The sequence below is a fragment of the Chrysemys picta genome, chromosome 4, assembly GCF_011386835.1.
Source record: "Chrysemys picta bellii isolate R12L10 chromosome 4, ASM1138683v2, whole genome shotgun sequence".
Lineage (NCBI taxonomy): Eukaryota > Metazoa > Chordata > Testudines > Emydidae > Chrysemys > Chrysemys picta.
Window position 1 is genome coordinate 108,883,452 of NC_088794.1, and position 11,355 is coordinate 108,894,806.

General features: G+C 41.2%; 1 protein-coding gene across 3 annotated transcripts in view; it reads right to left on the reverse strand.

Moving 5' to 3' along the window:
• Positions 1-10,942, reverse strand: part of SNX6 (sorting nexin 6) — a 49,281-nt gene extending 38,339 nt beyond the window's left edge. Inside the window, exons 1-5 of one of the 3 annotated variants that reach the window (XM_065593259.1) lie at positions 10,812-10,857; positions 10,675-10,722; positions 5,513-5,609; positions 3,259-3,363; positions 2,520-2,630 (exon numbers count right to left, since the gene is read on the reverse strand). Coding sequence is in view for 2 of the 3 variants with exons in the window: in XM_005285328.5 (XP_005285385.1) it covers positions 2,520-2,630; positions 3,259-3,363; positions 10,675-10,722; positions 10,812-10,817 (270 nt within the window). In the remaining variant the exon portion in view is untranslated. Of the gene's footprint in view, positions 1-2,519; positions 2,631-3,258; positions 3,364-5,512; positions 5,610-10,674; positions 10,723-10,811 lie in introns of all 3 variants that reach the window. The other 2 variants (XM_005285328.5, XM_024101926.3) reach the window with 2 other exon arrangements.
• Between the last annotated feature and the right edge of the window lie 413 nt (positions 10,943-11,355).

Genomic DNA, 11,355 nt, shown 5'->3' on the forward strand with positions numbered 1-11,355 from the left:
CACAGAGTTTACAAAGGCTGCTGAAAAATGGCACAAAACGAAGTAGGAAGCCCATGGAATGATGGAACGGAAAGAACTGCATCACAGGATGGCGAACATGTCCCCATGATTCACCGCGATCGGTTCCTAGAACTCCCAGTGGCAAAGGGTGACAAGTTGCACAGTGGGATAGCTACCCATGATGCAATGCTCTCTCTGTCGATGCAAGAGCAACGATTGTGGACGCACTCAAGCCAACACAAAGAACACTATGTGGACGTACTCCACCGATGTTATTAAAGTGATTTATGATCGTCGACTTAACGCTGTAGTGTAGACATGGCCTAAGTTGCTTAAAACTTTTTAGACCTGAACTTCTGCTGTTCTCCTCCCTGCTCATCGTTAATACCCTTATGGCCAAAAGTCACCTGATGAACAATTTATGGAGCATACTAGCCCAGTGCCCCATTTTCAAGTCATGGTTTCCTTTCATATTACTAAAATGTTATTTTCTGGGTCCAATAATCTACTTACAGCTGGCCTTATGAAAATTAAACACCATTTCTGATTCACTTAATTAACTTCTGTTAACTATTCTGATGTTTCTTTTAAACAAAGGGGACATTGTCAAGGTATTTTCAAAAATTGTTTTAATGCCCTCCGTTCATATTTTCTGAAAAAGCATGAAATTGGAGTCATTTTTCTACCATTCATTGCACACTAAGTTGTTATTGCTAGGCTGCTGGCATTAAAAAATACATTTGTTGGAAAAGAGATACGAACTTCACATACAGTAAATAAAGATACAGTAGGTAAAATTTTGGGCCATTTAACCTTTCAATTATTTTATAATATGGTGCACTAAGTTAAAACAATTCATCTAAACTGTTCCTGAATTACTAAGGCTATGTCTACGCTATAAGCACTATAGCAGCACAGCTGCAGCTATCCTGCTGTAGCATAGACACTTTCCACAGAGACAGAAGGAGTTTTTCTGTCGCTGTAGTAAATCCACCCCTGTGAGAATTCTTCCATCCACCCAAAGGTGTCGATACCAGGGCTTAGGTCAGTTTAACTACATTTCTCAGGGGTGTGAATTTTTCAACTAGACTGTACACCAGGAAGCAAAAGTATGCTGAAGTCTAAACATGTTAATATAAACTGTTTAAGAACAACTTCTCATTTCACTTTAAGCCCTTACTATGCAACTCAGAAAAATTAATCTCAAAGCATTAACAAACCAGCAACCAGCTGACAAAGGGCTGGTCTACACTGAAAATTTACATCTGAATAGCTAAGTCTCTCGGGAGCATGAAAAATCCACACCCTTAACAGATGTAGCAAGGTCAACCTAACTCGGAGTGTAGACTGCGCTAATTCTTCCATTGACCTAGCTACCGCCTCTCAGAGAGATGGATTAACTACAGAAACAGGAGAACCCCTCTTGTCGCTGTGGTGAGTGTCTACACTAAAGCGCTGCTGGTGTGCCTATATCATATTAAGTATAGACATAGCCTAGGATAACAGGTTTATTCTTCTCAAGTACCTCTCACCTCTTCCATTTCAGGATTAAAAATTAATATGATCAGATCTGTGATCAATTAAAATGGTGCATCAGGATGGACAATGTGCATAAAAGTATTAAACAAAGATTTTTTTTTCCCTAAAAAAAAAACCCCAATATTTTAGTTTTGAATGCTTTTAAAAAACCTTCAATTAAATGTGTAAAAGATATTATTTTGACATTAACATCAAAAAGATAAACGTCAAATATTTCCATTTTAAATCAATGTATTCATGTTAACGCTAGCTGCATTTACAATTACTTCTTTCATCATGTAACTAACTACTTCGGAGACATCCATTCCCCGAAGGCCTGAAATAAGTCCAAAGGGGGAAGTCCTCTAAATTATGTATTATGTTTTCTTTGTCCTACTTTAAACCACATACACTATTTTCTTTGAATTAATCCAAAGTGAAAATTGATTCATTTTCTACTCTAGGAGGAGTAGAAAATGGATTCTACTCCTCCTCCTCCAATTAGTAATGGAACAAAATTCCAAGAGCACTGATGACTTTACAGCTTAATACTGAACTCTTGCCATTCCAGCTACAAAGGAAACAAAAAACTCAACTCAGCAAACAATAAGTTAAACATTAATTCCTGAAAACAGGAATGCCAAGTTTCACAGTTCACGTGTCTTCTATGTTTTAATACGTTTTAGACTAAACGACACAGATGCAACATTAGGCCACTCAAAATTCTTGGAGCAAAGACGAGACAGGCACAATGCAAAAAAACATGTTATAACAAAGATTACACTGGCTCACCTAAGAATTTGTTTCAACATCTGACTTTGTGAAACTGCCTAACGTAATGTAGTAAAACTTCAGGGCCTGATTTTGAGAGAGGAAGAGCACCTATAGCACCTATTAGCTTTAAATGATATAGTGCTCAGTACATGTGATAATCAAGTCCTCAGTCTACAGCTTTTTATAAAAGAACAAGACAAATAAAATGAAAGGTTTAGAATACTTACGATGTAGCCTGCATAGTCTTCATTTTCAACAAAGGAATCATGAAGCCAGATAAACTCCTCGTGTTGCCGAACAACAGAAAATTCGTTTTGTTTAAAATTTGGTAAAGAACTCTGCAAAGAAGGGGGCTTTTTTCAGATTTAAGTATTCAAATGTTCTATAATCTCAATGCTGAAAAGTAGTCTAAACTAGAAGAACAGTAAAACAACTTTAAATTCTACTAAAAGTAAGCTGCATCCTGAGTAACAATTTATCTTCTAAATGTTTTGTAAAATAAAAGTAATCTATTTTATAGTACTAACACCGTGAAATGACAGTACCAATATACCATCAAATCAATCTATAAGTTACTTAGAATATTAAAAAGTAAACCTGAGGCAGAACATACTACTAGCCTGAAGTACATTGTTCAAGTCTGTAGTGAATAATGGAGAAAACAATGTACACCACACTGAGGAATACAAGAGTGTATAGAAAGGCTCCAACAGCAAGCCTGCCACTAATTTAACAAAGTAAGTGTGGGAATCACAAAGCAGAATACAATAATCTATAGAGAATCTCAAGTAAATTCTTGTAAGTAAGTTATGGTTTTACCTTTTAAATCAACATTTTTTGAATGTTGAATTTTCTTTGTTGATTACTTGAGGCTGACAATGTATCTTGAATGACAAACTATTACTTTCTCATTTTTTAGTTAATTTATTACAATTACACATCATCCAGATACAAGGCTGGGTTTACCTTGGTATGAACAGTGAATTTCACTTTGTCCCTCTCGCTAAGAGCATCTGAAATATCCACTTGCAGGGCAGCATCAGTCTGGAGATCTACATTTATTGCTCTAAGCTAAACAAAGAACAACAGTTTAGGCTTAATAAAAACTAAATGAAAATAGCACTTCATTTCTCATTCAGCTCGAGCTGATACGGCACTGATGGGCACCCTTATAACACAACAGATGGAAAGAACAAAACTACAAAATGTAAAAAATATAGCCATTGAGAAAACAAATCCCAACCCACATTTCTTGCAGTGCACAACCATGCATGGCCATTTCATCTATTATGCTTCCCTGTTTGTGCCCTATTATTAGTATTTGCATTTCTCATTGTATATTGTTTGTTAACTTGCTCACAATTCAGAAAATCAAAAGACACTGTAAATTTTAAAAGATTTTGAATTCTAAACAGATGGATTTTTTTCCAAATTTTTACATTATTTTATTATTTACACACAACTCTAAAGAGCATGTAATATGAATGGATAACTTTAAAGGTGCCCTCAGGGGGGGAGAGGGACAGTTTATGCTTTTTGTTTCTTTATGATAGTCAAAGGAATGATTTATTTTTAAAAAGGCTTTTCAATTATTTTTTTTATTTGAAACTCTCATCTTGTCTACCTTAGAGAATATGGATAGCCAGAGATGTGTTAGGATTATCACAAATACTATCCATCTCATTAACTGACAGGATAATATTTTTATTCAGACTGCATTAAAACGCCTTTTGTTTCTGACATCTATTTTTAACTAAACACCCCAGGCCTTTAGTTATGGGCTGAGAAAGCAAAAAAAATTACCTAAGAAATCCTCCAACTTGCCAGGAAAAGCCAGACTTTACATTACTGATACTGGTAAGGTAATACAAGCTGAGAATTTTGAAACTGTACACTTTCAGACCTTTGTATAGAAGCAAAATGGGCACAAACTCAAAATTTTATGTATGTCTACTGTAGGTCATGTGTAGAGTGGCTCTAATTTGAGGTTTCAATAAGTCAGCCTGAAGATTCTCACAATCTACTAAGAGGAAGTGGATCTAAAGATTCAATTTAGGCCAAATTTTTCAATAGTTAAGTCTGGACCCACAAAGACAAAATTCACAGTCATGGCAGAAACTGCAGATCAGGTGCTTCACTCGTTCCAGGGAAAAACTTAAGCCAGAAGAACTAGATGGGGGACTTCAACTTGAGTGCTGGGGCTAACAGCTCTCCCTCCAGCAACTAAGTCTCTCAGTAGGTGCCAAAAAAAAGAAGAGTCTGGGCTCCGAAGACAAGAAGGGGGTGAACAATGGCTGCTGCCTTGCCCCTGGATTGTATACTCCCCCACCCACATGGCAGAATTCTGATTAAAAAAAAAAAATCTTCCAAGAGTTACTGCTGTTCCTCATCTGGTAGTGGTAGAATAAAGAGGTAAGAAGGAGATCAAAGGAGAAGCAGGATCTAAATCGGGGTGGGCAATAATTTTCACAGGGGGGCCACTCCATGAATTTTGGTAAGTCGTCACAGGCCACACATTTCTACTCTATTAATGGAGGGGGTGTGGGGACTGAGAGGGAGTTTGGGTGCAGGAGGGAGCTCCGGGCTGGGGCAGAGGATTGGGATGCAGGAGGGGGTGCAAGTTCTGGGAGGGAGTTTGGATGCAGGAGGGGGTTCTGATCTGGGACAGGGGTTGGGGTGCAGGAGGGGGTGCGAGGTGCAGGCTCTGGCTGGGAGGTGCTTACCACAGGCAGCTCCCAACCAGCAGCGCAGCAGGGCTCAGGCAGGCTGCCTGCCTGCCTGCCATAGCCCCACGCTGCTCCCAGAAGCAGCTGTGGCTGACTGCTGCTGGCACGGCTCTGCGTGCCCCTTGGGGGGGGGGGGCAGTAGGTCTCCGTGCGTTGCCTGCACCCGCAAGGACCGGCCCCGCAGCTCCCACTGGCCAGTTTCCAGCCAATGGGAGCTGTGAGGACTGTGCTGGGGCCGGGGGCAGCACACACAGCCACCTCCACCCACGCCAGGGGCGCGCAGAGATGTGCCAGCAGCAGCTGGCTACTTCCAGGAATGGCATGGTGCCACGGCAGGCATGCAGCCTGCCTGAGCACCTCGCTGCACCGCAGGACTTTTAGCGGCTTGGACTCAGAGATCGCGAGGGGGCAGAGGAGGCTGGATTGAAATGTTAGACAGGCCAGATCTGGCCCGCAGGCCGTATTTTGCCCACCCCTGTTCTAAATGCTATTACCCAAGATAGTTGAAGTTGCACTTTAGTTTCTCCAGGAAAACCCAGATTTCCAGGTTACAGTCCCATCCATCAGTGTGAGGTTGGAAGTCCAATCGCACTGAAGAGAAAATGAAGGGAACTCTGAGATGAGCACTCTATACCTTTTCAATGAGAGTGGATAATCTAGAGTTATATCCTTAATTCACCCTGTAGATCATTCATAGAATAAAGTAATTTAACACAAAATCTTTCCTCTAGTCCCTGCATGTGCAGGATATGTCTTGAATATGCTGGAGTATCTGGAGGACTGGGGCATTAGTATCCTTTTTCTTTAGAGATATAGGTCTCATAAAACTTATAAAAATTAAAAAGGTTTATGTATAAGCAACACTAATATCTACTTAGATGCAAGTCTCACCTTGTGCAATTCTGCAAAGCACAGGAGACTTGATTAAATAGTATTTATTACTGCTGTAAATTCACATTGAGGTCTGAATCAGAATTCTCATTCAAGGTTTCAGTTCCTTAATTATTGCAAGGAACAAACAGGCACCCAAACATTTTAAAAATATGAAGGTTACTTTGAAACCTTCTCATGCATCATTATCTAATTACGCCATCAATAATTTTTAGTTATTTGCAGTTTTATATTTGTGATATCCATTTTTAGCTATGAGACAATCGGCTATTTTGTTTTTGTAGTTTCTGCTGAAGTGTCAGGTTTTGTAGCAAAACATCCTTTCATACTATACCCACAGAGCAGCTTTTTCATAGAAAATTATAAAGACTGCAAGTCAAATGGCAAAGTCCAAATTTCAAAATGGTTATGAAAATACTATCTCATGCTGTGTCACTACCAACTCTGTAGCATGTAAAAACAAGTGTATCATTTTCTATGGTAGTCTCCTTAATGCTATTAATAGTTAATTTGCAGTACAGTGGGTAAAAGACAAGCTTGGGTTATTCAAATAATACTTCTGTAAACTGACTTGCATGATGACAGAATGAAGAAAAATCTGTTTTGTATGGTTTAATGCCAGAAGGGACCATCAGATTATCTATTTTAATCTGACCTCCTGCATATCACAGCCCATTAAATTTTACCTAGATACTCATATTTTGAGTCCAGTGACTTTAGCTGAACTAAATTTAGTTCTCAGGAGACTAAACTGTTGTGTGCTATAGGCAGAGAACAAGAGAGACCAAGGGCTTGTCTTCACTAGAAGGATAAATCGACCTAAAATACGCTATTCCAGCTATGTGAATAACGTAGCTGTAGTCGACATAGCTTAGGTCATTTTACCCAGGTGTCTTCACTGCACTGTGTCGATGGGAGACGCTCTCTGGTCGACTTCCCTTACTCTTCTCAGAGCTGGAGTACCGGAGTCGACCAGAGAGCGCTCTGCCGTCGATTTAGCAGGTCTTCACTAGACCGTCTAAATCGCCCTGAGGTGCCACCAATCTCTGAGGCCTCTGCAATGGCAGGGAATTGATTAGGCAAAACATGCCCAGATGATCCTAGCAGGTGATCTACACCCTATCCTATGACAAAGGCAGAAAAAAAGTCAATGTCCCTGCCAATCTGTACTAACTTGCTTTGTTTTCTTTCACCATCTTTCCAAAGAGTCACACAAAACTAAAAAGGGTGCAGTGTAGACTTCTAAGGTTCAGTACAACAGTGCTTTATACAATGCTTGGAATACCAAAGCAATTTTACTTTTATATTTTTTCCACGACATTAATGTCAAATGTAACTTTCTCAACACAAGCCACTATTTTAAGGACAAAAGTAAATAGGACAATTGCAAACAGTAAGTAAGAAAACACTGTTGTGATGGATGGCTTGCCCAACAGATACAAATGTACTTCCTCTACAAACCTTGGAGAGTTTAACAATATGTTAAGTTATGCTACGTTGCTTGCCTGGCAACAGGACCATTTTCATTTGCAAAGGTAATGAAGCATTCTATAAATGGTATCAAAGACAATCAGAAAGCTGAAGGAACTTTGTGAGCCACTGTGCAACAAGAATAAATACTTTGTATTTTTGGGTATTGACTCAAAAACAATGCTGTCATGCCACAATAGTGAAGAAATTGCCCTACTCCATACATCACTACCTGCAAGAAAAAATTACTATCAACAGATGGCTTATTGATAGAGAGGGGAAGGAAAAAGAAAAACCTGGGCTATACTGCAGACTTTCACAGACATGCGGAAAGTCTAAACCAACAGGTTGTGAAAAGCACTGGCAGCCTGATTTTAGGGTGGGCATGCAATTATGCCAAGCTGCACATAATGTTTCTATACATCAATTCATACTTTATGGCCACCTAGTAGAACTTCTTGTAAAGCAACTAAAATCAGTTACAGAATCACAAAATAAAAGCTAGTTTCTCTACTTTGAGCACAAAAAAACCCAGCTTTTATTTAAAGTAACTGGAATACATTGTGGAGGCTGAAAATAAGAGTAACTGCTTTTGGGGTACCTCAGAGAGAAGGAACCTGACCTCAGAAGAGGTTGGGTCAAGAGTAAAGTATCATCTTGGGCTGTCTCTCAAGGTCAAAGTAGGTGTCAAACACTACTGTGAGGAAGCTGGCACAGTCGAGTCAAACTACTTGCGGAATGCCAGGTCTCGTTATGTCATATCATTTACAGTAACATCTACACATCCATTGTTAAAAAATTAAGAGCACTGTTGACATGACAGTGTCTGAACTCTAGAGAGGGAAGGGGGTGGAGATACACAGTGAGGAAGTCAATTAACTTAATCAAAGGCTGGTGTACAGTCCTTCACTAGGGAGTGTGGGATGACCTGTGCAAACACAGGAAGGTGATCAAAAAGAAAAAAGGCCCAGGGAAATTCCAACTTACAAAAGAGCACTTGTTTTTACTATTGCCACGGAAAAGGGCTGCTATGCTTTTTAAGACTCAAATAGCTGAATCTGAGGCCAGGTCTACACTACAGACCTATATCGCTATGTCACTCAGGGGTATGAAAAATCCACACCCCTGAGCAACGTAGTTATACAAATCTAACCCACCGTGTAGACAGCTTTATGTCAATAGGAGAGCTTCTCCCATCCACATAGCTACCACCTCTCACGGAGGTGGGTTAACTACACCAATGTGAGAAGCTCTCCTATTGCTGCTGTACATGACAACAAGCCCTTCAGAATATCTTGCCTGTGCTCCTTTCATTTATGTTTACATTATGATCAACTACCGAGAACCTGCAAAGAGGCCTGGTAGTTAATGCTGGGAATTTAGATTCAGAATAAATGGGCAATAAAAAACAGGGTCTGAAAGTAACATCAGCTGAAAAGTTAAAGGAAGGGATGGTGATTATGTTGTTCTGTAATAATTATTTAGCACCGGATGTGAAAGGAAGAGAAAGAAGAGAGGCTCCTACTGGCCACTTCAAAAGGTATACTTGAAGAGCTGCTTAGTCAAGACCCTTGACTAACATATTTTTAAACGGGACAGTACTATGAACTCATTACTACAGGAGCTTGTAGCAGTAGTGGGAGGGAAAATATAGGATTTTTCAAACAAGATCAGTCTAGTGATATACAAAGACCTGCAACTATGGCCATTATCTAATGCTTCAGAGAAGGGCAACCTATCTATTTCTAGAAATATCACACACGTTCACTCTCTCTTGCTTCTGCAGTGGCTGGCATTATAAGTGCTCACTGATCATTCTCCCCACCCTCCCTCTCTTATTTACTCTGCATTTTTCTGTAGGAATACTAACAAAGGCTCTACAATACACTTGCCAAACAGTGCAAGTCCACAAGAGTAATAATCCTTCCTGACCTCTTATTAATTACATTTTATGCTTCATGACCAAAACCAATTAAATCTTAACATATATGCCTACACACTGTTATTGGTCAAAATTACCTGTCGCCCTTTAAAAATCCAGTCACAGAACTTAACTTTATGCCAGATGTGTCAAATATATGATGTGCATGATGTATTTTTGTGGTCTACATGGCAGTTTCAGAATCTCAGCTTTCATTTTAAGAAGTTCCTAATTTTTATGGGGTTGTCTAGATTAGCTATCACATGCTAGCTAACCCCAAACCAAGCATGACTTTTCCCCCTCAATCTGGCTGGTCAAGGTTGATTCTTCCTAAGAGACTGAGTTAAGCCAAAACAATATGAACAATGGTTACACCAGTTTAAGTGCATCTACATTGCATTTTTCAATCAATCTAGTTAAACTGGTACATTTTTCTAGTATAGAGAAGGTCCAAACAGGGAAGAGGAAGAGAAACAAAGGGCAGAAATAGGTGCAAGCCCAATGGTTAGAATATTTTCCAACTGATAGTGAACACAACAATGGAGGTACTAAACTAATCGTAAATAATTAAGTAACAAATTCTGTTACTAAAAGTCCTAGTTGCACACATACTGTGGCACGAACCTCCCATTGTTATCAGTGGGAGGTCTGCTGTAGACTGAAAAAAGAAGATAGTGTTAATTTATTACCTAGGCCCTGGCCTATAATTAAAGATGGAATTCAGTGCTCTCCATCAAATCTGTCACCCCTGCTCAATGCAATAGAAGATTTAAGAAGCATATATAGGAGAGAAGAAAAGATCTGAGTGAGAACTATACAGATGCAAAATATGAATCTCCTAAAATACAAATAAACTTGGATTAAGCTACTTTTAAAAAAAAGCTATTTAAAAAAAACCACATGTGAGTGGAGGGCATAGAGGAATATAAACAACAGGCTAAAGTATACTCGTTAAACTGTGTTGTTTCTATCCTGACAAGAGAACAATCCCAAACCATAATTGCATTTAAAAACCATCAAAACAAATCAGTGTCCGTAATGGCATTTAGACACCCGGACCGTTATGGAGAAGGGGAGTTATGACCAGGGTGTACAACTAGAACTAAGATTAAGGTTAAATGCTCACAACAGCCCAAGAAAAAAACGCCGCCGCCACCATACACCCACCCCATACCCCAGTGTGAGAGGCCCAGGAACTCGCAGATCAGACCCCACAACCCAGCCACAGGGGCCCCGGATCCTGCAAAACAGAACCGCCCCCACCCCGCCAGGGACCCTCAGGCCAGAGCCGCCGCCCTCCCCCGGGTGCCAGGCGCCGGCAGGGCCCGGTCCCAGGTGCCAGCGGCCCGAGAGCCCCGGGACAGGTGCACTTACTCCTCTGTCCTCTTCGGAGAGGAAATCTGGGCCGTCGTCCGAGCCTTCCTGCTCCGGGGGGGGAGACAAAGCGCACAGGTTAGTGACCCGACCACACGCCCCTCCCGCCCGACTCCCAGCGGCGCCCAGACACCCACCATCATGGCTGCTCCCAGCGCTCCCTCCCTCCGCAAGCGCAGGCCCAGCCCGCCAGGCAGCCCGGAGCCGAGGGGAGGGCCGGACGGAGCTAAAGCGGGAGGCGGAGCCAGTGCGCTCCTCGGCCGGCCCCTCCGTCACGCTGCAAAGGGGGGACGGACCCGGCGCTCCCGTGGAGAGGAGCGGGGCGCTGAGAGCCTCCTTGGGGTATGGATCTGGGGCGTGGCTGGGTCTGGGCAGGATCTGGGTCTAGGGAGCGCTGAGGCGAGGCTAAGGCCTCCATAGCCAGATAGGCGGCACGCCTGAACGCTGCATCCTTACTGCTTACCATCGCTGTAAAAATGTACATCTTAGTTCCAGTCTGGGTTTGGCTAACTTTAACTGTGGATCATATTCTACCTTTCTCTGCGGGACTGACAAGCTTATTATTAAATATTTGTTCCACTTACTGACTATAAGCAAGTCACCACTAGCCTTCTCTTTGTTAAACTGAATAGATTAAGATCCTTGAGACTGTCACCATAAAGCGGGTTTTCTAATCCTTTA